The sequence below is a fragment of the Hyperolius riggenbachi genome, chromosome 3 (genome assembly GCF_040937935.1).
Source record: "Hyperolius riggenbachi isolate aHypRig1 chromosome 3, aHypRig1.pri, whole genome shotgun sequence".
Taxonomy (NCBI): domain Eukaryota; kingdom Metazoa; phylum Chordata; class Amphibia; order Anura; family Hyperoliidae; genus Hyperolius; species Hyperolius riggenbachi.
This window is the reverse complement of record NC_090648.1, coordinates 379,161,408-379,187,275: the sequence shown is the minus strand read 5'-3', so window position 1 is coordinate 379,187,275 and position 25,868 is coordinate 379,161,408. Positions and strand designations below refer to the sequence as shown.

Here is a 25,868-nt window from a genome sequence, read left to right as displayed (position 1 = left end):
TGGTCCTCCTCTGCTAGCAAGGAGTAGAAGTTATTGTGCTGAATAGTCCAATCAACTTCCATAGCTGAAACAAATGAGATTCCAGTATTAATGGAAGTAGCAGGATCATGAGTGGGCTTAATTGATTGAATCTGGTTAATTACTGGCCAGGATTTGGCTTGATTCAAAGGGGCAGCAGGACTTTTAACGGGGCCTGATAAATTACCCGGAACATGTATTGTGGAATGAGCAACTGAATTTTGTTGGGCTTCAGAACAACATTCCTGCAAAACTGACAAAAAGTCTTTTAAATCATAAGGAAAGGTTCTTTCATTACTCACAGACTGAACCCATGAAATCAGCTGCTGCAGATCCTCATAGGAATCGTCTGCAAATACATGGTAGCAAAGTTTCCTTTTGTTTTTTGCTAGAATAGCATATTCAGACAGGTGCTTTAAATCCATGTCAATCATGGCTGGAGAAAAAACAGGATCCCAGACCTTTTCCTAGTGACAATTTTTTCTGGCTAGCTCTTCTGTTATAATTTGCATGGAGTTTGTGCGCTGCACCTGGTGCAAGCAGAAACCAACGCACAAACCCGCAACCAGGCAGAGATGTCACTGTTTAGGAAAAGACTGACAAGCCAGGAGTAAATGAATAATAAAGGATTTATTATCAAATGAAAATAAGGTAATACTGTGCATTAACTCATGCACGGAAACAATCGGTATCAACTTGCAGGCAACACACATACAATACACTGCATCAAATACAGGCGGAAATTCAATAAGCATACAAGGTATGAAATCAGGGTTTATACAAGGACCTCTCTGCATAAAGTGAGTTATGCAGAGTAGATCCAGTGTATAGAATTGTGTGCACACTGACCCTGGATCCGGAATAATAACACAACATAAACCTAGAATATATCTACAAAATACAGATTATAATCGAGGAGGAGACACACGGATAGTCAGCAAGCATAGGTCATACACAGGAGATCAAAACAGTACAGTAATCGCTAGGCAAAGAGTAGTCGGTATACAAGGCACAAGGTCAAAACCGGGAGATCACTAGAGCAGGGAAACAAGGAACAATACAACCAGGAACAGGGAACTCAGGACAGGAGGGCTAGAACCGGGAACAAAGAGCTAGCAACTAGCCAGTTCACAGGTGTGGCTTAAATGCCATGCTGAGAGACCATGTGACAGTCCAGGCCTCCTCCCTGTCTGTGGAGAGATCTCTAGACAGTCCGCCCTCTGCTGGTGGGCAGAGGAAAGTTCAGGTTGTAAATTCATGGAGGAGGCTGGTGACATCTGCTGGTGAAGCAAAGTTAGTTCATGCAGGAATTTACCAGCAGATGCAGATCGTAACAGTTTGTCACCTCCTCAAATGGACGCATCAGCCTGCAGGCATTACGCATAAGTGTCCAGTACTTTGCCCAGAGCCTGACCTTTGACCGTAGCTGTACAGATACTTGTTGACGGCTGTCTACTGTTGTAGCAGGCGGTCAAACATGAGGAGCATTGAATTCCAGCGAGTCCGGCTATCGCAAATCGAGCGCCTCACCGCAAGTTGTTTCTCTGCTGAATATCGGCCAAGCGCGCCATGGCCATGTAGGAACACCTGAAATGCCCACACACCTTCCTGGACTGCTTCAGGGCCTCCTGTAAGCCTGGGTGCTTATACACAAATCTTTGGATTATAAGATTCAGCACATGTGCCATGCAGGGTACATGTGTCAAGCTGCCCAAACTCACAGCCAAAATGAGATTGCTGCAGTTGTCACACACCACGTTGCCGATCACCAGTTGGTGCGGGGTTAGCCACTGATCTACCCGTTTGTTCAGTTTACAAAAGGTCTTTATTAGAATAAAGTCATCAACAGAGCATAGTACAATATAAATCTTTTGATATAACAAAATTATAAGCAACCATAGCTTTGTTCAGAGCAGCCAGGAGTGCTGCTCCAGTGTGACTGTCGGCTTTGAGGCAAGACATATCCAAGATGGCGTGACACCGTCGTACCTGGTATGCAGCATAGGCCCTGGGGAGCTGGGGGTGTGTATTTGGAGAGGAGATTGCAGCACTGCCACTCAGCCGAGGAGGACAACAGCGAAGAGGATGTAGCAGGAGGAGTAGGAGGAGAAGGAGAGGAGGTGGCAGCAGTCCTGCCTGCAAGCCGTGGAGGTGTCACAACTAGGTCCGCTGCACAGCCACGTACTCCCTGCTTGCCAGCGGTCACCAGGTGACCCAATGTACCTGCCCTGACCGTGCTTTGCAGACCAGGCATCTGTGGTCAGATGGACCCTTGACCCAACGCTGTGCGCCAGAGATGACACCACTTGCCTTTCAACTTCACGGTACAGTTTGGGAATCGCCTTTTTTAGAAAAATAATTGCGGACTGGTATCTTCCACTGCGGTGTCCCAATCACCACAAATTTTCGGAAGGCCTCAGTTCACCAGCTGGTATGGTAACAGCTGGCGAGCTAACAGTTCCGCAAAGCCAGCTGTCAGACATCGGGCAAGGGGGTGACTGGCAGACATTTGTTTTCTTCCGCTCAAAGATTTCCTTAATGGAAACCTGGCTGCTGTGGCCAGAGGAGCAGGAACCGCTCAAGGTGAGAGGTGGAGTGGAGGAGGCTGGCTGTGAAGGTGCAAGGGCTAAAGCGGCTGAAGATGCTGCACCTGAAGTAGGAAGAGGAGGCGGAGGGTGGCTTTGCGTTTGTGTGCTGCTTTTCCTCAGGTGGTCATTCCATTGCTGTTTGTGCTTTTTCATCATGTGCCTTCGTAAGGCAGTTGTACCTACGTGGGTCTTGGTCTTTCCACGACTCAATTTTTGGTGGCAGAGAGTACAGATGGCATCGCTGTCATCTGAGGCAGACAAACAAAAACATTTCCACACCGCTGAGCCCTGGGATGATGGCATTTTGGTGGTGGCGGCAGTAGCTGACCTTGAAGGGCATGTTGGCTGGCTGTCCATAGGTGCCAATACATGCCGCCGGACACTGCCACGAGCTGTTTCTGATGACGAGCTCACCCTGCTTCTTTCAGCAACTCGTCTCCTCCTACTCCTCTCGGGCTCCCCCTTTGAACTGTCCCCCTGTTCATCTTGTCTATTGGGAACACATGTGACATCCATGGCAGGATCATCATCATCATCATCATAATCATCCTCCACAGATTTGCTTGTATCAGAAACCTCCAAAACTGCCCCAACAACAGGTACTTCATGATCCTCACACCTTACGGCCATACTGGCGCGTAACTCAGACATACGAGGTGGTGTAACATGCTTAGCGCCTTCATCTTGTAACAATAATGGCTGTGAATCAGTTAATTCGCCACCAAATAACTCCTGCGAACTGTCAAATGGAGTGGATGCGATTCTAGTAGTAGCAGTGGTGGTTGCCGGCTGAGTGTTAAGTGGGGTGCCAGAATCAGAGCAGGAGGCGGTAGATATGTCACGGTTCCGTACAGAAGCTGAGGAAGATGAGGTGTTCTGTGTTAAATAGTCAACTACATACTGACAATCTTGGGGGTTGATGGTACATGCCTTCTGAACATTGTACTTTGGTCGAGGGCCGCACGAAATCACGCCAGCATGACCTCGAACAGACCTGCCGGGTGGCCTTCCTCTGGCTCTGCCTGTTGTTTTGTCCATATTGAGTGGGATGAAGTGAAAGGTATGCACTGATTGGTATAATACAATGTGCAGTCACAGAGATGCAGTGAAAGGTATGCACTAACTGGTATAATACAATGTGCAGTCACAGAGATGCAGTGAAAGGTATGCACTGACTGGTACAATAAAATGTGCAGTCACAGAGATGCAGTGAAAGGTATGCACTGACTGGTATAATACAATGTGCAGTCACAGAGATGCAGTGAAAGGTATGCACTGACTGGTATAATACAATGTGTAGTCACAGAGATGCAGTGAAAGGTATGCACTGACTGGTACAATACAATGTGCAGTCTCAGAGATGCAGTGAAAGGTATGCACTGGTGTAATACAGTGTGCAGTCACACAGATGCAGTGAAAAGTATGCACTGACTGGTATAATACAGTGTGCAGTCACACAGATGCCGTGAAAGGTATGCAGTGACTGGTATAATACAGTGTGCAGTCACACAGATGCCGTGAAAGGTATGCAGTGACTGGTATAATACAGTGTGCAGTCACAGAGATGCAGTGAAAGGTATGCAGTGACTGGCCTAATACAGTGTGCAGTCACAGAGATGCAGTGAAAGGTATGCAGTGACTGGTATAATACAGTGTGCAGTCACAGAGATGCAGTGAAAGGTATGCAGTGACTGGCATAATACAGTGTGCAGTCACAGAGATGCAGTGAAAGGTATGCAGTGACTGGTATAATACAGTGTGCAGTCACATAGATGCAGTGAAAGGTATGCACTGAGTGGTATAATACAATGTGCAGTCACAGATGCAGTAAAAGGTATGCAGTGACTGGTATAATACAATGTGCAGTCACACAGATGCAGTGAAAGGTATGCACTGACTGGTATAATACAATGTGCAGTCACACAGATGCCGTGAAAGGTATGCAGTGACTGGTATAATACAGTGTGCAGTCACACAGATGCCGTGAAAGGTATGCAGTGACTGGTATAATACAGTGTGCAGTCACAGAGATGCAGTGAAAGGTATGCAGTGACTGGCCTAATACAGTGTGCAGTCACAGAGATGCAGTGAAAGGTATGCAGTGACTGGTATAATACAGTGTGCAGTCACAGAGATGCAGTGAAAGGTATGCAGTGACTGGCATAATACAGTGTGCAGTCACAGAGATGCAGTGAAAGGTATGCAGTGACTGGTATAATACAATGTGCAGTCACACAGATGCAGTGAAAGGTATGCACTGACTGGTATAATACAATGTGCAGTCACACAGATGCAGTGAAAGGTATGCACTGACTGGTATAATACAATGTGCAGTCACACAGATGCACTGAAAGGTAGAGGCTTGCATGGGTCCAATTTTTCATACCTGCAGAACCGCTACCTGCACCCGACCAGCAACCCGCTTTCAGCTGAATTTGATACCCGCAGACCCGCACCCGACCCGCAACCCGCTTTCAGCTGAATTTGATACCCGCACCCATAGACCCGCATTTTCCATTTTCTTCTAAAGTACACATTTAAAGCAATATTGGGGAGCTGTAAAGTAAATAAAACCCTTTTTTATACACAAACCAAAACGAAAGAAGTGTTTGAAAGATTTTTTTTTTTACTCTTATTTAAATCGATAAAAACCTACAAGTAACAGTCCTGCTCAAACAACAAATAGCAGAGCAAAGCACCCATATCCCTATCCCTTTATGCTGTAGGCTGCCCCCCCATCTACACTACATCTAGTGGAAGTGTCCCGTCCCCCTGGCCACAGCAATAAACACTGGGAGATGTAGTACATTAATGTAATCACAGGAGATGTAGGCACATTAATGTAATACATCTCCATGCATGCATTGTGGTGGCCAGGGTGACACTTCCACCGCTGCAGCTATAAGTTGCAAGGTCCAGGCTCATATAAATAATTTTCAGATTTAAGAGTGCATATACACACACAATCTTGATCCTCCATGTAGTATGAGGGCCAATCAAAATTGTGTGTATTTATGCACCCAAAGTGCAATTACTTCTGTTAGAACCTTTATTTGTTAATGATGAGCTACTGCTGAATGAAGATGCTTGGCAGATCTTCCTGTGCAAAAATGTGTAGGCTTGAAAAGAATATTTTTATGTGCCAAAATTATCTTGTCTTGTAACAACGTGGATACAAGTGCGTGCGATTGCTTTGTGTCGTGCGGCTCTAACGACTATGAGCAAATTGAGTAGGTAATCTCTCATACTACATGGGAGATGTAAAATTTAAAGATAATTGGCCAATCCAAATGTGTATATACACCCTACATTATCTTTTCTTTATTACAGTAGCTCAACAGTAAAATAAACGGTAATTCATTAAGAAAATCAGGATTGCATAAAAGTACAACAAGGCTTTTAAGCAGGGAGAACAAATATACTGTATATACACACCTACTCAGGACTTACCAATCAGAATCAAAGTTAACTGGAGCAGATTTATCACAACCAAAATAAAAATAAAAAAACAGCACACACATCAAATGTCCCTCCATTTTGCATGCACTTGTGTTGATAAATCTGCCCCATTGTCTTGCATCTGTATGATAATAAAATCCTGTATTTAATTATTCTTGTCATATGCAGCAAACACATACCTGTGTATGCTAGATGGTTGTGGATGCAGCTACACTGTCAGCAGATCTTGTCACGTGGCATGTGCTTCACTGCCTACCATGTGCTGCTCTGCAATCTCCCTCCAGCTTTAGAGAGCATGCCAGAACATTCTCTAGCTCTTGTCCTTCCAAATATCCCCAGTCACTAACAGACAGAGCTTTCCTATGATACCTTTTCCTCTTTCACACTGGCATGTTCCCAGTTATATGCACTAGTATGGGGGGAGGGGAGGTGTCAGCTTGAGAGAAGGAAGGAGTCTGCTATAATTAAAGATGAGAAACAGTGAACAAGCCAGCAAGAAAGTATTCTGGTGCCAGCATTCATCACAGATTTTGGGAAGGCAAAAGATACAGAATTATCTTATGCTTGTTTTGACTACCCGCGACCCGACCCGCAGAACAGCTACCCGCACCCGACCCGCAACTCGCTACCCGACCCGCACCCGCAATTCGGGTACCCGCACTCGACCCGCATTGCGGGTAACCCGCGGGTACCCGACCCGCTGCAGGCCTCTACTGAAAGGTATGCACTGACTGTGCTGGGCCTGGCACAGTATAGCAAGGGCCAGCTGCGACAGACAGGGCTGTACATAGAGTGTCAGTGGCACACACACAAAAAAAAAACACATCACAAGAACATTAGCTCTCAAAAAAGCTTTTTTGTGGTGCTTTTCAGCAACAAATATCAGCAAGGAGCAAGCTAACAAGACCTAACGCTTTCCCTATCTCTCTAGCAACCACCTTCTCTCACTAAGCAGGCAGCAGACAGAGTGAGAAAATGGCTGACTTTGCGTTTTTATAGGGGGGGGGGGGGGGGCGGGGGTTCAGGAGGGAGTGCAGGCTGATTGGCTGCCATGTGTCTGCTGACTGTGATGTAGAGGGTCAAAGTTTAGCCCAATAATGTGGTATAGGGGGTGGGTCGAACTCGCTATGTGTTCGCGGTTCGCCACATTTGTACCGAAGAAACAGGAGATTTCTTAGAGCAACAGAGAGAGCAGTGATACAGACAATGAGGAACCCTCTCCGACGCACAGAGACAGTCCAGCTGTGAACATACCAGACCACTGGCGTAATAATAGGGCCTGCAGCCCCTGCTCCTGCGGAAGTGACGTCAGACGCTAGAGCGAGAAGTATGCGGTGGAACGCACGGAAGGTATGTATCTGCCCGCACTGTAACTTAAGCTGGAGGGGAGCGCAGAGGGGAGAGCCCCGAGGTGAGGGAGAGGGGGGGAACTTTCCCTCTCCCTGCCGACTGTGGCCAAGGCTTTCCCCTCATGCTGCCACCCCTCCAGCCCCCACAAAACGGCCCCGAGTGGGCCCCAGGGAAAGGGGGGCCCGCTCTGAAATTCTGCAGGGGGGCCCGGTGGGGCCTAGTTACGCCCCCGTATCAGACAATACATTACTGAATTAACTGGTGTTGGGGACACCTGTAGATGAGGGTTCTGCACCCCCTCGCCGCACTCAAACTCAAGTTATCAGAACCAGTGATGGGCTCATGAGTAGTTATGAGTCCCTAAGGACTCGAATTTGTGATTTAAGTGAGGCTTAATTGCCTCAGCTGTGCGGCTGGATGATAAGGTGTTAGTTAGCCATAAGTCTGTCGTCCTCCCTGCGCTCCAAACAGTTTAGCCTTACTACGCGCACTTCCGGCTTGAAGGAAGAAGTGCGCGTAGTCCAACTGGACGCATGCAAGGTATTTGGAGCGCAGGGAGGACGTCGGACTTTTGGGTAACTAACCCCTTGCCATCCAGCCACACAACTGAGGCAATTAAGCCTCATTTAAATCATGAATTCGAGTCCTTAGAGACTCGTGACTACTCGTGAGCCCATCACTAAAGAACACCTGTGAAATATAGAGACTACATCCTCTAACTTATTTTCTCTAAATAGAGACAGCAGTCCACAAACTGTCTTACGTTTAGCATTTACTTATATTTGCAAAAGGGAGATGTTAGGATGCTGGAGATTCATATGCTCACCTACAGTGACATAAGAGTACTGCATTCTGGTTGTTTGTTAATGTTGTGTTACAAGAAAGTTTTGTTGTTCCAGTGTAGTGAATTGCACTTATTTATAAGTATAGCTATCAGAAAGTGCAACCTAACCATTGACTTCAACCTATCAGCATCAGAAAATGCAAACCAGCCAAACCCTATTCTCACACAGAACCCTCCCCTCTTGCTTAACTAATAACACCCCCCCCCCCCAGGGAACAATCCCGCCTCTTGTTCGACTAATAACCCCCCCCCCCCCCCTTCTTGCTCAACTAATAACCCTCCCTGGAGGGAACAATCCCCCCTTCTTGCTCAACTAATAACCCTCCCTGGAGGGAACAATCTCCCCTTCTTGCTCAACTAATAACCCCCCTGGAGGGAACAATCCCCCTTTCTTGCTCAACTAATAACCTTTCCTGGAGGCAACAATCCCCCTTCTAGCTCAATGGGAAAATTACAGGCGTGTTAAAGAGACTCTGGAGTCTCCCTATAATGAGGTTTTTAGTTTAAAAACCTCATTAACATTATAGTCCGACCTAAAACGCCGCAGAACCGCGGCTGAAAACTCCCTCGATCACCCCAAACTAACGGGGGTACACGGAGGCAACTTCCGCATAGAGGCAGCGCAACTCTGCCTCTATGCACGTCAATCAGCGTGGATCGCCGCCTCTCCCAGTCTTCCTTCAGAGAGGGGCGGGGGAGAGGCGGAGATGCATGCTAATTGACGCGCATAGAGGCGGCAGCAAAATCCACGACCAAGAAAGTCGTGGATTTTGCCTGCCCTGTACCCCCGTGAGTTTGGGGTGATCGAGGGGGTTTTCAGCCGCGGTTCTGCTGTGTTTTAGGTCGGACTATAATGTTAATGAGGTTTTTAAAATAAAAACCTCATTTTAGGGAGACTTCAGAGTCTCGTTAACAGAGGGAAGCCGCGCCTACGCAGTTATACATTGTCCTCTATGGCAAGTTGCAAAATTAATGGGTTGCAAAAATTTTCATTACACCGGTATTGCGTCTGTGGATGTGTGGAGGCAGAGATATTTAGTATTTTACCACCAGCAGGATAATTAACGTCACACTGAGCATGCGTGCTACTCAGTGTGGAATGGAGCTTCCGGGCAGCACAATCAGACATTAGGCTCCCTGGACACTGCAAATCCGTTTTGCGATTCCGATTTTCCCTGAATGCAATCAACAGAAAAAACGAAGGAAAAAACGCAGCATGCAGTAACGATTACAAATCAGAATCAGATGTAAAAACCGATTAAAAATCGGAATCGTATAAAGAATATTAAAAAAAAAAAATCGGAATCGCATGCAGTGTGCCTTTTAAGCCGCATCGACACGCGTAGATGCGGCTCCGATCCTCCTTATCAATCGAGCCGCTGATGCGGCTCGATTGATAAGATCCTACAGGATGGATCTTGCTTCAGCCGATTCCCTGCTCATTCCCCGCTAGGGGACAATGGCAGGGAATCGAGCCGAAGATAAGCGGCGCCGGCGGGGAATCGAATCCGGCACACGAGCGGGGACGCGGAAGAGGCGATCCGGTGGCTAATCGAGCCGCCGGATAGCAGTAGATGCGGCTTTTACACCGGCTCTCACCATGAGGCTCTTCCAGATAAGATACTGTGCACAAGTGACCCATCTCTGCTGGTGTGGAGGGGTCACTGAGATGCAAGAACTGATCCGAATTGTATACAAATATATGCAGCTGCAGCATTGTATGGATCAGTCAAATGCAGCCGCTGCCACATTTCATTGGTACGCACATATTTGCATCAAATTGGTATCAAACACGCAATTCCTTGCATCTCATTGATCACCCCCCTCTCCCCGCTGGTAAGACGCCTCGCTCGCGCTCCCCTCTTCTTTCCCGACTCCCCCCATAGTCTGCATTAACTGCCCCGCCTCCTCCGCTGCAGTAGACAGATTCGCAAATAATGGTCGAAGCTGTCACCTAGTGTTGTCCGGATCATGAACGATTCGGATCTTTGATCCGAATCTATTTTATGAGTCGATCATCCGAATCATCAAAATGAGTGATTCGGATCGCAAAAGGGGCGGGGCCAGGAGCGACACGCCCCCTCTCAGCAGGCAGCGGGGTCTTGGAAGCAGAGCTGAGATGGATCGCTCTGTTGGAAGGGAGGCAGCCTTGCAGGGAGACAGGTAGATGAGAGAGAGGGGACATGGGCAGGGGCGTAGCAATAGGGGTTGCAGAGGTAGCGACCGCATCGGGGCCCCGAAGGGCCCTCCCTCAACTACAGTATTAGCTCTCTATTGGTCCTGTGCTCATAATAACTTCAGTAGATACTTTGAATAGTGGTAATCCTTAACAAACTGTTTCCCATCCTTTTCTTGCACCTCTGACACTGTAGTTGCCCTTGGCAGGTTTTGGTGCACTGTATCAATTGTTACGTATAGAGTGCTTGGGGGGGCCCCATTGTAAAACTTGCATCGGGGCCCACAGCTCCTTAGCTACGCCACTGGACATGGGTGCCACTGCCAGATGTGTGTAGAGCACACATACTGGCTATAACGTGCTGCCCATTATAGGCTGGCTGTTCAGTAGTGCTGCACAGTGATCACATTGGAAGCTTTTGGCTCAGCTCAGCATAGCTCAGTAACTTTGCAGACAGTGTGATTGAAAGGCAATATAATCCTCCTGCACTCTGCACTAAACAGCTGCACTTATCTTCTGGGAATGCTTTCTTTCACTGTGCGACCTTTTCTTTCAAAGTGTACAGATGAACATATAGGTGAAATATATGTAAAGTATATGACTTCAGCATGTGGGTATTACGTGCAAACATTTCTGCTCTCTGCTCGTCCCTCCTCCCTTCTCTGTCCACTCCCTGCCCTCTTGTCCATCTTCTCCCCTTCTCTGTGTGTCCACTCCCTCCCCTTCTCCTGTCCACAGACCTGTCCTGCTGTTCATTTCACCCCAATGCTTCCGGTAGTAAAATGATCCGAGATTCGAATCAAAGATCCGGATCTCTTCAATGATCCGATTCGAATCATCCGGATCATTGAAAAGATCCGAACTTCCCATCTCTACTGTCACCTTCCCAGGTGAGGGAGAGTGTGTGGGGGTTCTGACCCCCCCCCTCCCCGCCGCTGCCCCCACGCCCCTCCTTCTAGCGCTTCTTTTCCTTCTTCTTGTTCTGCTGCTGTAGGGGCCAGGGAGGCTTGGCGACACCCCCTCGCCTGTCAATCACCCGGTGCGCCACGCCCCCGCCCAACGATAGGAACGCCACTGCATTCTGCAATAGCACCACCCGCCTCCTCCCATCTTGGTTGAAGCAGTGACGTCACGGAGGTCGGAGCTAATTCAGGAACAAGACTTCCAGCTCCGGTTGGCTGACGGAAGTAGGAAGTAAGAAGTGAGCTGAGCGGGCGGTAACCAGGGCAACCAGGACCGGTAATATAAGTGTTGTATTGTCGGTTATCGTGGTGGGTGGGGAGTTTGTGATGTTGAAGGTAGGGACCTTTCCCTGGAAATGTCACCAGCAGCTGACAATCAGTGCTACCTGCAGGATTTGTCCTGTTCTGTTACAACTTTGGCCGATATAATTTCTCATGTATGAGGTACTGGCTGGTGCATTGTTCAGTTTGACTGCTTTGTTTGTGTCCTTAGAATTGTTTAAATATGAATTCAGTGACTGGAGAAACTCCGTTGGGTTAGTTAGGAGGTCACAAGGGTGACTGTAGTCTTCCTTTAAAGGAATACTGTAGGGGGTTGGGGGAAAATTAGTTGAACTTACCCGGGGCTTCTAATGGTCCCCTGCAGACATCCTGTGCCCGCGCAGCCACTCACAGATGCTCCGGCCACGCCTCCAGTTCACTTCTGGAATTTCAGACTTTAAAGTCTGAAAACCACTGCGCCTGCATTTCCGTGTCCTCGCTCCTGCTGATGTCACCTTGAGCGTACTGCGCAGGCCCAGTATGGTTTTTGCCTGTGCAGTACGCTCCTGTTGACATTAGCAGGAGCGAGGACATTGCAATTCAGACGCAGTGGTTTTCAGACTTTAAAGTCTGAAATTCCAAAAGTGAACCGGAGGCGGGGCTGGAACATTGGGGAGTGGCTGCGCAGGCACAGGATGTCTGCGGGGGACCATAACAAGCCCCGGGTAAGTTCAACTCATTTTCCCCCAACCCCCCTACAGTATTCTTTTAAATTTCATGGTGTATTATTGCCATTGTACACAGACAACCACCATGCCAACCACATGCGTTTCTGTCACCTGGCAGAGGAAAGCAAGCCATTTCCTTTCTGCTTAAAGAGAGTCTGTATTGTTAAAATCGCACCAAAGTAAACATACCAGTGTGTTAGGGGACATCTCCTATTACCCTCTGTCACAATTTCGCCGCTCCCCGCCGCATTAAAAGTAGTCAAAAACAGTTTTAAAAAGTTTGTTTATAAACAAACAAAATGGCCACCAAAACAGGAAGTAGATTGATGTACAATATGTCCACACATAGAAAATACATCCATACACTAGCCGGCTGTATACAGCTTTCCTTTTGAATCTCAAAAGATCATTTGTGTGTTTACCTTCTGTCCCCTTCTTCTCTCATGCACTGAACATTACAGGCTTCCTGCAGACAGCTCTGCCTGTGTTTGTAATTCCTCAGTATGTGTCAGCCAGCTACTTTCACAGCCTAACAGAGGAGGATTTTTATCCAGCTCTCTTCTATCACTGATAAGATAGCAGAGAAGCTGCTGGCTTATGTAAATAAAACACACACTGGAATGTGCATAGAGGAACAGACCAGCACGGAAGAGTTGGCAGCCTTCCAGACACAGGCTGACAAGTCTGACCGGGGAAAGATACATTGATTTATTACAGAGACCGTGATAGAACAAAGTGCTGCAGTGAGCCAGAACAGATTAGAATAGGTTTAGGAACTTGTAGGATGGTAGAAAAAACGTTGCAATTTTTGTTACAGAGTCACTTTAAGTAGCTCAGGCACTAGCCCCGTCACCACTAGAAAGACATAATCGACTGAGAGAAAACAAGAGGAAAGATATTAAAGTGCACCTGAACTCAAAACTTCTCTGCTCTAAAAGATAAGCTACAGCATAATAAGCTTTAACCACTTGATGACCCAGCCTTTACCCCCCCCCCCCTTAAGGACCAGCGCTGATTTTGCTGATCTGTGCTGGGTGGGCTCTACAGCCCCCAGCACAGATCAAACACCAGGCAGAGCGACCAGATCGCCCCTCTTTTTTCCCCCACTAGGGGGATGATGTGCTGGGGGGGGTCTGATCGCTCCTGCCTGCGTGTGGCTGGCGGGGGGGGGGCACCTCAAAGCCCCCTCCACCGCAGGATTCCCCCTCTCCCTCTCCTCCCTCCCTTCCCCGGAGATCCGAGGCTGCACAGGAACGGATCTGTCCTGTGCAGCCTCTAACAGGCTCCTGCCTGTCATGTGACAGCGATCCCCGGCCGCTGATTGGCCAGGGATCGCTGATCTAGTACAACGCTGCTACTGTTAGCAGCGTTGTACAAATGTAAACAAAGCTTATTATTTCCGCTTGTGTTTACATTTAGCCTGCGAGCCGCGATCGGTGGCCCGCAGGCTATTCACGGAGCCCCCCGCCGTGAATTGACAGGAAGCAGCCGCTCGCACGAGCGGCTGTTTCCTGATTAATTAGCCTGCAGCCGGCGATGCAGACCTGCGTCGTTGGTCCTGCAGCTGCCACTTTGCCGACGCGCGTTACGAGTGCGCGGTCGGCAAGTGGTTAAGGAAGAAACTGTTCTTTTTTACACCTGATATAAATCTGCAGTGTTTCTACTTCCTTCTTTCATGGAAGCAGACATATTGTTAACATCCTGTGCTTTGAAATGAGCTTATCTGCCAAGGTGGTCAGCTGACACGGTAGAGATCAAATTACAACTTGTGATTACACACAGATGAGGAGGAATTAGACAGGCTAAACTCTCTAAATACATACAGGGTGCATTTCTCTCTGTTTTCCTTCTGTCTCGTGGAAGAGGTCAGGTCCACTTTAATGGAAAACAAGTGGAAGGATATTAGCCTCCTATGAGGGCTCAAACCCACTAGAAGCCTTTTCTAAGCGCCAGTGATCTGAAAAAGCTGTTGGTAATGCAATGCTATGGGGAATAGAAATTCATATCCCTCAAGTGGTATCATGCCCATAACATTACATCAGCAAGCGCTTTTCAAATCACAAAGCGCTGAGATAAGTGCTCCTAGTGGGTTTCAGGCATAAGTGACTATCCTGCAGTAGCTGGATAATTTAATGGTTAAGGGCTGTGCCTCTGACACAGGCAACCTGGGTTTGAAACTTTTTCAGTAAGGCCCGGTTCACACTTGCGTTTTGTGTAAAAACGGTCCGTTGGAATGGTTCTGTTCCGTTCTAAAAACATCCGTTTGCAATCGGGATCCGGTTCGTTTCCATCTGGAGTTTCATCCGTTCTGCAAGCGTTTGTAATACGTTTCCATTTTTTAAAGAGATAAAGTACTGTATAAATACCTGGGGGTCTGGAAAGCGCTGGGGTCATTTTTTGAGAGCCTGCTGTGTGGACATCATCCTTGGAGAGAGAGACTGCTGTGTGGACCATGGATCCAGTGATTTTATACAGCTTTTGGATTGGCGTAGCCTCGTTCCTGATATTTACCTACTACTAAATGGGAAGGAAGCGTGCTCCTATGAGGAGATGGTGGGTGCATCCTCTACTATCGAAGAGGAAGGGACAGTTCCAGAACCTGTACCGGGACCTGAGACGACACCCAGACAAGTTCTACAGCTACTGCTGGATGTCCGTAACCCTGTAAGTATCCATACCTAAACAACCCCCCCCCAACCCCTTCCATACCTAAACATTCCCACACTACCACCACAACACCCCTGCTAAACACACCACCTCCACCCTCCACACAACACCCATACCCCTCTATACACAGCTAAACACACCACCCCCACCCTCCACACAACACCTTGTCCCACAGCAAACTTTACAAGTTCTTCCTTTCCATCTCCTGTCAGGTTTGATGCCCTTTTGGAGATGGTGAAGGATGACCTAAGGAAGAAGGATACCCGGTTGAGGAGAGCTGTCCCACCCCAGGAACAACTAATGATCACTCTGAGGTATGTAAAAACATGGTTTTTTTTTTTTTTATTTTACAAGAAACATTTTCCAACATGGAAGACAACCAAAATTTTTAGCATTTTTCAAAAATACAATATGGCCCCAATCTGGACTGTACCCGTGTGCCCATACTAGACATTTGAGGGACAGTAGACCCTGGTATAGACTCCCTTGGTCATGGCCTTCAAATCTTGGGATACAGGAAAGTCAACATGACATGACAAGGCCTAGGTGTACTTTGGGCTATGCCATGTTGTAGGTTTCCTGCCTTACAGGTTCTGAAGGCCATGTCCAAGGGAGTGCTAAGCTTGTGTAGTGGATTGGTCACATAACTTTGGCCACTGAGGCCAACTAAAAACAGTCACAAAAGTGGAGTGAACTCAGGCCACTGAGGACAAAGCTAGTAGTGATTTGAGGCACACTAGTCCCTAGATACTATTAAGTGGACAAATGTGGTTAGATATCCTCTTGGACACGGGCCTCTGAACCTGGGATGAAGGATACAGGACAGTGCAAGACCCGTAAGCCAAGCCCTGTCCATATTGGGTCTCCTTCATCCCAGGTTCTGAGGACCATGTCCAAGGTTGAGGACCAAGAGCCAAGTTTGTGCAGAGCTGCAGACAGTGTTGCCAGAAAGGACCACTGAGGACAAAGCTAGCAGTGATTTGAGGGACACTAGTCCCTAGTTACTATTAAGTGGACAAATGTGGTTAGATATCCTCTTGGACATGGGCCACTGAACCTGGGATGAAGGAAACAGGACAGTGCAAGACCCGTAAGCCAAGCCCTGTCCATATTGGGTCTCCTTCATCCCAGGTTCTGAGGACCATGTCCAAGGTTGAGGACCAAGAGCCAAGTTTGTGCAGATGCAGCAGACACAGAGCCCAAGACCCTAGATACTAAAGTGAACAAATGTTTGTAGATATCCTCTTGGACATAGCCCTCTGAACCTGGGATCGAGGAAACAGGAGATGGCAAGACCAGAGGCCAAGCCAGGTCCTCATACGTTTCCTTAATTCCAGGTTCTGAAGGCTATATCCAAGGGGAATGACCAGGTGCTACATAGTTGTTTACTATTTGGGTTCTGCACCAGTTCCATGGAACACAAGGCTAGGTGAAGCTGGGAAATCTGAAGTGTCAGGAGTACTCACTGGAAGTGCTTGACCCTCCTGTTGTCAACTGTGTGTATGTACCTCCTCTGTAACCCTGGTAGCTTTGGGACAATGATGTCCAGGGGACAGTTGTTGTTGTTGCTCTGAACCCCGGCTGTTCACTGAACGGTTGTTCCATGTGTAGTTTGACAGCCTCTAGTAAGCTGGAGTGGCACGCTAGCATGTTGATAGCTGGTACTTTGTCCAAAAACGGAATTAAGGACATTACGGTATGGTAGCCGGGGTGTGTCTGCGGTCGCATAAGTTCACAATTTTGCTGCTGCATCTGCTGCTGCATCTGGGACGCTTGTTGGTGGTGTTCAAGTCGCAATTGTTCGAACTGGGAACGATATTGCTCATGCAAAAGTTTAAGCTCTTCTTGGTAGTGCTTATGCACAGTCTCTAACTCTCTCTGCAGAGACTCAATATGTGCCCGATACTGCTCCATTAAATGCCCTCTGTCACCATCTATCAGCTGCCTGGTCAGTATAGTCTCCTGGCTACGCAGAATGTCTAGTAGGCCTGAAACTGCCCCAGACATTTCTGCCTCCGTCTCTCTTCTGGTGGGGACAGGTCAAGGTCTACGCCTGCTTGGTGGTGTGTTGTCCTCAGTTCTGACTCTTCTTTGGGTGGGCGTAGTGTGACGGGGCTGTTGCACCGGAATGTCCTCCGTTGGTGCTTCCTCACCTGACTCATTGGTCTCAGCCATGTCAGGGGCTGGGGTATCCCCGACTTCTTGGTCTGCTGGACCAGGTTGGGAATAGTCCAACATACCACCAACAAACTCATCGCTAGACCTCCTTGAGTCGGAGGAGTCCTGTCTTCTTGTTGTTGGAACGTAGTCTGCATCTGTCACCGGATCGTCGATCGTCTCCTCCCCGCTTGTGTCTAGAAGCTCATGTGGTTCTTGGTCCTCAAAGTTGTCTTCCGTCCTGTAGATAATACAAAGGAGAATGTTAACATCATATATTAGGTTGTCAGTCAGATCATATACAATGTCGATAAATGGTCAAAGTAGTGGTACTTACTCTCTCGATTCCACCGAGTGTCGCAGGAAGGACAACTGTCTCGCATAGCAGTACGGTTGCCTTCTGGAGGACCCACTCCCGCTTCTCTGCTCCTTGTTGGTCAGCCTAAGGTCTTTGATGTAGGCGTCCCTGACACTCCGCCATCTTGTTTTGAATTTTTCCACTGCAAAGACAAAAAATTAAATTTGATTATTTCTCTCGTAGGTAAATCACGACTGGACAAACTTATGCATCGCTACATGTCGCATTCCGGATTGGGAAGAGCATGGTGGCAGGCATTGTTGTTAGGACCTCCAGAATCCTATGCAGAAGGCTGAGGGCCAGATATATGCCTGTGCCGGACACCAAGAAATGGGAAGAGATCGCCCAGCTCTTCTTGACCGTGTGCAAGTTTCCGAATTGTGTTGGTGCGCTGGACGGCAAACGAATCAGGGTTCAAAAACCCTTGAGGAGTGGCAGCCATTACTTCAATTATAAAAAATACTTTAGCATTGTCCTAATGGCTGTGGCGGATGCGGACTATAAGTTTGTCTACGTGGATGTGGGGTCGTATGGAAGTTCCAATTACTCTGGAATATCCCAACGTACGACCCTGTGCCAGCGGATGGAGGAAGGAACACTGCAGCTACCCAGAGACAGACTGTGGCCTGGGAGAAGGGGACCCGCCTACCCTTTTGTGTTTGTCGGAGACAAGGCTTTCGCCTTGTCCGGCCACGTGATGCAGCCATACCCAGACAGGGACCTCAGTGCAAGGCAGACCCACTTCAACGCTCGGCTAAACCATGCAAGCAGAATGGTGGAATGCACATTTGGGATCCTGGTGTCCAAATGGAGGATGTTCCACACACCATTGCTGCTGAAACCGGCCAACGCAGTCGACGTTGTGAAGGCAGCGTGCATCCTCCACAACTTTGTGTGCCAGGAGAAAGTGGACGTTCCGGACCCGCCAAATGCGCTTCCACTGCAGCCAGTGAGGAGGTTTGCTACAAGGGCCCGAACAGTCTGCCTCCAAAATAGGGACAGATTGGCAGACTACCTTGTGAGCCCTGAGGGACAAGCAATTTTGTAAATATGTATATACTTGGTTTTATTTTATGTATACATGGTTTTATTTTTGGTAATTTGTAATGTTCTTCTTAATAAATGTTTGATTTTTGTTGAAAGTGTGTGTGTGTGTGTGTGTGTGTGTGTGTGTGTGTGTGTGTGTGTGTGTGTGTGTGTGTGTGTGTGTGTGTGTGTGTGCGCGCGCGCGCGCGCAGAGCATGCGTGTCTGGGCCGCAGGACGATAGCCCTTGCACCTGCGGCCCAGGCACACATGCATGATACAAAGGTGGCACTGAACGTGGGAGGGCCACGGGTGGCAGGGACACGGGTGGGTGGGCAAGGTGAAACACATCACAAGCAAACAAAACAGATGCAAAACCACAAGCCCCCCCCAAAACAGTTGTTGTACACCTACCATGTGAAGTTTTGTTGGTCCGACTCAGGTCGTCAAACTCCTCCACATACTCCTTGGCGATTTGATGTCATAGCTTCCTGCACAGCCGTACATTACTGTGGTCTGGATGTCCCACAGGGCAGGTTTCCCCTGCACCTGGTCAATCAGGTCCTCAATTGAGTATTCCCTGAGTTCTGCCATGTTCCCAAACAGCTCTATGAGAAAATGGGAGCTGTCCCACTCACACAACACTGGGCTTATGTGTCACTATCCAAGATGGCCGCCTGTACCATTGAAAACACACATGAAGTGGGATAGAACATCCGGCTTTTATCAGGCAGTGTGTTGTGACACTTCCGTTTTCTATTGGTTCCTGTTGAGCTGGGTTTTTTGTCCGGATCCGTTCCGGCAGCGGAGGACGGAGGTACCGGTCAGGAAAAATGGCGCAGGTTGGAAAATTCCGGAACGCAGGCCGGACCACAAAACGCATCCGGATCCGGTGGAACGTACGAGTACGTACGGATCCATTGATTAACATTGGACCCTTTCTCGTCCGTTCCGTTTCCGTTGTATGCGGTCCGCAAAATAACGCCAATGTGAACCGGGCCTAAGCCAGCTCCTGTTCAGTAAGGGCAAGACTCACTAACACTGCTACTGCCTACTGAGCGTGCCCTAGTGGTTGCAGATCAAGCCTTTGAGTCCGCCAGGAAAAAAACGCAATATAAATGTTGTTTTTGTTGTGGTGTTCTTTTCCACTATTAATCCTTTCCAGGAACCCTATGATGCCTGTGACTGCGGTGTGTTGCATGCAGAGCAATCAGGGTCCTACTTTTCAAGGGTGTGTGTGACAGTATTTTTGGCCATTTATAGATGGCAGATAAGCCATATGTAATTCAGAATTATATTGTGTATTCCACAAAATAAATCACAAGAATTCATTATAAGTGTTTTGCAATTGATTAGAGTTTTTTTTAAAATCGCTCCCATTCGCTTTAAAATCGCAGTAAAAATTGCAGCAATTTCGCTGATTACAATTTTTCCGTGACTTTTACCGCAGTTTTAATGAATATGAATGGGAGCGATTTTTAAAAACCACTAATCAATTGCAAAACGCTCAGAAAAGTGCTTCTAGTGTGAATGGGCCCTAAGTGAGCAATGTGTATGAAATCCAGGCACACATCTGTCAGTGTATACTGAGCCTGTAGCTTGTAAATTGTACAGATCCACACAAATGCAACGTATACAGCACTATTTTGGATTTTCTGGAATTCTCTTGATGAGCTTCAAGAGGTAGTCACCTGAAATGGTCTTCCAACAGTCTTGAAAGATTTCCCAGAGATGCTTAGCACTTGTTGGCCCTTTTTGCCTTCACTCTGGAGGCCAGCTCACCCCAAACCATCTCGATTGGGCTCAGGTCTGGTGACTGTGGAGGCCAGGTCATCTGGCGCAGTACTCCATCACTCTCCTTTCTGGTCAAATAGCCCTTACACAGCCTGGAGGTGTGTTTGGGGTCATTGTCCTGTTGAAAAATAAATGATGGTCCAACTAAACGCAAACCGGATGAAATGGCATGCCGCTGCAAGATGCTGTGGTAGCCATGCTGGTTCAGTATGCCTTCAATTTTGAATAAATCCCCAACCGTGTCACAAGCAAAGCACCCCCACACCATCACACCTCCTCCTCCATGCTTCACGGTGGGAACCAGCCATGTAGAGTCCATCCGTTGACTTTTTCTGCGTTGCATAAAGACACGGTGGTTGGAACCAAGGATCTCAAATTTGGTCTCATCAGACCAAAGCACAGATTTCCACTGGTCTAATGTCCATTCCTTGTGTTCTTTAGACCAAACAAGTCTCTTCTGCTTGTTGCCTGTCCTTAGCAGTGGTTTCCTAGCAGATATTCTACCATGAAGGCCTGATTCACACAGTCTTCTCTTAACCGTTGTTCTAGAGATGTCTGCTGCTAGAACTCTGTGTGGCATTGACCTTGTCTCCAGTGGCGGCTCCAGCTTCAGATTTTTGGGGGGGCTCAAAGGGGGCACAAGGGCTGGCAGGCCGGGCTTGGCGGGAAGGGGGGTAATTTGGGCGTGGTCATGATGTCATGTGGGCGGGGCTAACTGTAATGTAGTTGTACCAGCTAACAGTTACATAAAAAAAATGAAGTAAACGCACATACTGACAGATAGCCTTTCACCAGTAAATGCACATAAGAGTCAGCTTTTCACCAGTAAATGCACATAATGACAGACAGCGTTTCACCAGTAAATGCACATAAGAGACAGCTTTTCACCAGTAAATGCACATAAGGACAGACAGCTTTTCACCAGTAAATGCACATAAGAGACAGCGTTTCACCAGTACATGCACATAAGAGACAGCTTTTCACCAGTAAATGCACATAAGAGTCAGCTTTTCACCAGTAAATGCACATAAGAGTCAGCTTTTCACCAGTAAATGCACATAATGACAGACAGCGTTTCACCAGTAAATGCACATAAGAGACAGCTTTTCACCAGTAAATGCACATAAGGACAGACAGCTTTTCACCAGTAAATGCACATAAGAGACAGCGTTTCACCAGTACATGCACATAAGAGACAGCTTTTCACCAGTAAATGCACATAAGGACAGACAGCTTTTCACCAGTAAATGCACATAAGGACAGACAGCTTTTCACCAGTAAATGCACATAAGAGACAGCTTCTCACCAGTAAATGCACATAGACCGCTTTTCACCAGTAAATGCACGTAATGACAGACAGCCTTTCACCAGTAAATGCATGTAATGAGAGACAGCGTTTCACCAGTTAATGCACATAATGACAGGCAGACTTTCACCAGTAAATGCACATAATGACGGACAGCCAGTGTCCCCAGTATAGGTAGCCAGGTGTATAGATGTCCCCAGGATATGTAGCCAGGCGTATAGCTGTCCCCAGTATATGTAGTCAGGCTAGTGATGGTGGGCTGGGGGCCCCAGGGCACCTCAAGCCTGGCTGGTGGTGGGCTGGAGGCCTCAGGCCTGGCTGGGGGCCCCAGGGCAGCTCAGGCCTGGCTGGTGGTGGGCTGTGCGGAAGTCCTCAGGCTCAGACCTGGCTGGTGGTGGTGGGCTGGGGGCCCCAGGGCAGCTCAGGCCCAGCTGGTGGTGGTGGGCTGAGGGCCCCAGGGCAAATCAGGCCTGGATGGTGGTGGTGAGCTGTGGGCCCTAGGGCAGCTCAGGCCTGGCTGGTGGTGGTGGGCTGGGGGCCCCAGGGCAGCTTAGGCCTGGCTGGTGGTGGTGGGCTTGGTACCCCAGGGCAGCTTAAGCCTGGCTGGTGGTGGTGGGCTTGGGACCTCAGTGCAGCTCAGGCCTGGCTAGTGGTGGTGGGCTGGGGACCCCAGGACAGCTCAGGGCTGGCTGGTGGTGATGGGCTGGGACCCCCAGGGCAGCTCAGGCCTGGCTGGTGGTGGTGGGCTGGGGACCCCAGGGCAGCTCAGGCATGGCTGGTGGTGGTGGGCTGGGGACCCCAGGGCAGCTCAGGCCTGGCTGGTGGTGGTGGGCTGGGGACCCCAGGGCAGCTCAAGCCTGGCTGGTGGTGATGGGCTGCGGGCCCCAGAGCAGCTCAGGCCTGGCTGGTGGTGGTGAGCTGTGGGCCCTAGGGCAGCTCAGGGCTGGCTGGTGGTGGTGGGCTGGGGGCCCCAGGGCAGATCAGGCCTGGATGGTGGTGGTGAGCTGTGGGCCCTAGGGCAGCTCAGGCCTAGCTGGTGGTGGTGGGCTGGGGGCCCCAGGGCAGCTCAGGCCTGGCTGGTGGTGGTGGGCTTGGGACCCCAGGGCAGCTCAGGCCTGGCTAGTGGTGGTGGGCTGAGGACCTCAGTGCAGCTCAGGCCTGGCTGGTGGTGGTGGGCTGGGGACCCCAGGACAGCTCAGGCCTGGCTGGTGGTGGTGGGCTGGGGACCCCAGGACAGCTCAGGGCTGGCTGGTGGTGATGGGCTGGGACCCCCAGGGCAGCTCAGGCCTGGCTAGTGGTGGTGGGCTGGCGACCCCAGGGCAGCTCAGTCCTGGCTGGTGCTAGCATTACATGTAAAAAAAACAAAAAAAACAATTCAAGTTGGCTTGGCTGCCCACCCACCTTGAGTCTTCCTCCTGCTGCTGCTGAGCTGCTGTCCAGTCCTCGGACATTTGTGCGTGCTGTGTCCGTGTGAGTACTGGCAGTGGGAGCCAGTCACTCACTAGTGAGCAGCAGAGTGAGTGACACAGTCTGGTTGGTCGGGTGATGTCTGGCTGCCAGTGCCAGCAGAGTCCCCACTGTGCTGCTGGGAAGTGCAGGCAGGCAACCGGCAGCAAGGCTCTAAGTCTCAGTCTGAAGCTGGGCAGGCAGGACAGGGCCAGGCAAGACAAGCGCGCTGTACACTGCGTGCGTGTCACATGACGGATGTCGTCACGTGACACAAATGTATATGCCAGGAACGTTCCCACGCTGGCTGGCTGCAATGACTGTCTCTCTGTATATTACCCGGGCTGGGGCGGTGTTAACTTACGTGAGTGACACTGACAGCCAGGCCAGCCCTCCCCTAGACAGTCCTCCTCATTAGTTTTCCTCCTCTGAACGCAAATACGAACTTGCAGGGGTCACAGCCCGCAGGGGGGGGGGGGAGGGGGGGCTTTAGGTGGGGCTGATCAGTTGACAGCTGGGGCTGAAGCCTGGGTAAGCCCCAGTGTGGCGCCGCCACTGCTTGTCTCTAATCTGAGCTGCTGTTAACTTGCGATTTCTGAGGCTGGTGACTCGGATGAACTTATCCTCCACAGCAGAGGTGACTCTTGGTCTTCCTTTCCTGGGGCGGTCCGCATGTGAGCCAGTTTCTTTGTAGCGTTTGATGGTTTTTGAGACTGCACTTGGGGATGCTTTCAAAGTTTTCCCAATTTTTCAGACTGACTGACCTTCATTTCTTAAAGTAATGATGGCTACTCGTTTTTCTTTACTTAGCTGCTTTTTTCTTGCCATAATACAAATTCTAACAATCTATTCAGTAGGACTATCAGCTGTGTATCCACCTGACTTCTCCACAAAGCATCTGACAGTCCCAACCCCATTTATAAGGTAAGAAATCCTACTTGATAAACATGACAGGGAACACTTGCGAAGTGAAAACCATTTCAGGTGACTACCTCTTGAAGCAAAGCCGTAATCAAAGCAAAAGGTGGCTACTTTGAAGAACCTAGAATATAACATATTTACAGTTGTTTCCCACTTTTTGGTTATGTATACTTCCACATGTGTTAATTCATAGTTTGGATGCCTTCAGTGTGAATCTACAATGTTCATAGTAATGAAAATAAAGAAAACTCTTTGAGAAGGTGTGTCCAAACTTTTGGTCTGTACTGTATGTATTCGCATTGTCTGTAGGAACCCAATTCTCTCTTCACAAGAGATTATTTAGTTTGTTACACAATTTCTCTGGAGAATGTATAAAGACGCATATAATGTAATTGATCTGAAGTCTCTGATTGTCGATGGCAATTGTTTTTCCTATCTCCTTCCTGTCGCTTAAATAAGAAGCAGAATTTCACTAGCTCACTGAAAGGAGTCGTATCTATTTAAGTTCATGTCAGATATCAGATGCTTTAGACTACTTTACTTCCTGGCGCCAGGACATAAAGTTGTTAACAGAACACACAGACACAGGAGATGTGAGCACAAATTATGCTGCTTTTTACTTCAGCTGCTTTCCTTATATCCTACTCAATACAGGGTTTTGCTCATGCGCAGTATATCATCATATGTCACCATAATTACAGAAAGTCATGTGATTTACGAGAATTAACACAGTTCAATGATCACGGGGAAAACATGTTATTTATGACTTTCCAGGTGTCCCCATTTGGGGCACTTATGGGTTTTGCCCAGCAAGAAGAATTTGGCTATTCTCTATTCCATGCAGCCAGCTCTTCCTGCACAGATGTGTGTGGGTGGCTGATTCTTCTATAGACACATTAATATCACATTGATCAGATACATGTATGCTTGTATATGAAATTGATTTAAATACTATACTATATACTAATATATATATACATATATACCTACATATCCTTTCACTCACTTTACTTGTTTTGTTTCTCCAGAACGGGTCAGAGCGGAGACTCCGCCAGCTCCCGCCATCATGGGGGCGGAGCAGAGCTCAGAGCATGACGTTCGGCATGGAGAGTCCAACTCTGGTGAGTTTGAATTACAACCTGGTGCAGCAAGGATAGTTGTATTTTCTGGAGAGCATCATGTGATAACTTCAGAATGTAACCTCACAAATATAAAACTGCCTCTAATATTCACTTGTGTATGTATATGGCATATATTTAAAGGGACACTTAAGGCAACATAAAAAATGAGTTTTACTCACCTGGGGCTTCTACCAGACCCCTGCAGGTGTCTGGTGCCCGCGCAGTCTCGCTCCAATGCTCCTGTCCCCCGCCGGCAGCCACTTCCGTTTTTAGCGACAGGCGCCAACAGGCGCCGACAGGCCTGGGAACGCGAGTGATTCTTCACGTTCCTGTCCGCTATAGCAGTATAGAGGGCGCTATTGCGGCCAGGAACGCGAAGAATCACTTGCGTTCCCAGGCCTGTCGCTGAAAACGAAAGTGGCTGCTGGCGGGGGACAGGAGCATCGGAGCGAGACTGCGTGGGCACCGGACACCTGCAGGGGGCTGGCAGAAGCCCCAGGTGAGTAAAACTAATTTTTTTTATGTTGCCTTAAGTGTCCCTTTTAAGGGCTTGTTCACACCTAGGGCGTTTTTTTGTTTTGAGTGCCAGCGATTTAAAGAAAAAAAACTCCTTTTAAAATCACTAGTGCAATGAATCTATATGGGATAGTTCATATCTGAGCATTTCGTCAGCTTTCCGCTCAGCAAA

General features: G+C 48.5%; 2 protein-coding genes across 5 annotated transcripts in view; one reads left to right on the top strand and one right to left on the bottom strand.

The window, feature by feature from the left end:
* MANSC1 (MANSC domain containing 1) overlaps nucleotides 1-6,260 on the bottom strand; it is a 69,663-nt gene extending 63,403 nt beyond the window's left edge. The window contains exon 1 of the mRNA XM_068277315.1: nucleotides 6,245-6,260. The gene's annotated coding sequence lies outside the window, so the exon portion shown is untranslated. The remainder of the gene's footprint in view (nucleotides 1-6,244) is intronic.
* Nucleotides 6,261-11,457: 5,197 nt separating this feature from the next.
* BORCS5 (BLOC-1 related complex subunit 5) overlaps nucleotides 11,458-25,868 on the top strand; it is a 75,841-nt gene continuing 61,430 nt past the window's right edge. The window contains exons 1-2 of one of the 4 annotated variants that reach the window (XM_068277307.1): nucleotides 11,458-11,674; nucleotides 25,088-25,180. In XM_068277307.1, the coding sequence (XP_068133408.1) occupies nucleotides 25,126-25,180 (55 nt within the window). In that variant the 5' untranslated portion in view covers nucleotides 11,458-11,674; nucleotides 25,088-25,125. The other 3 variants (XM_068277309.1, XM_068277308.1, XM_068277310.1) reach the window with 3 other exon arrangements.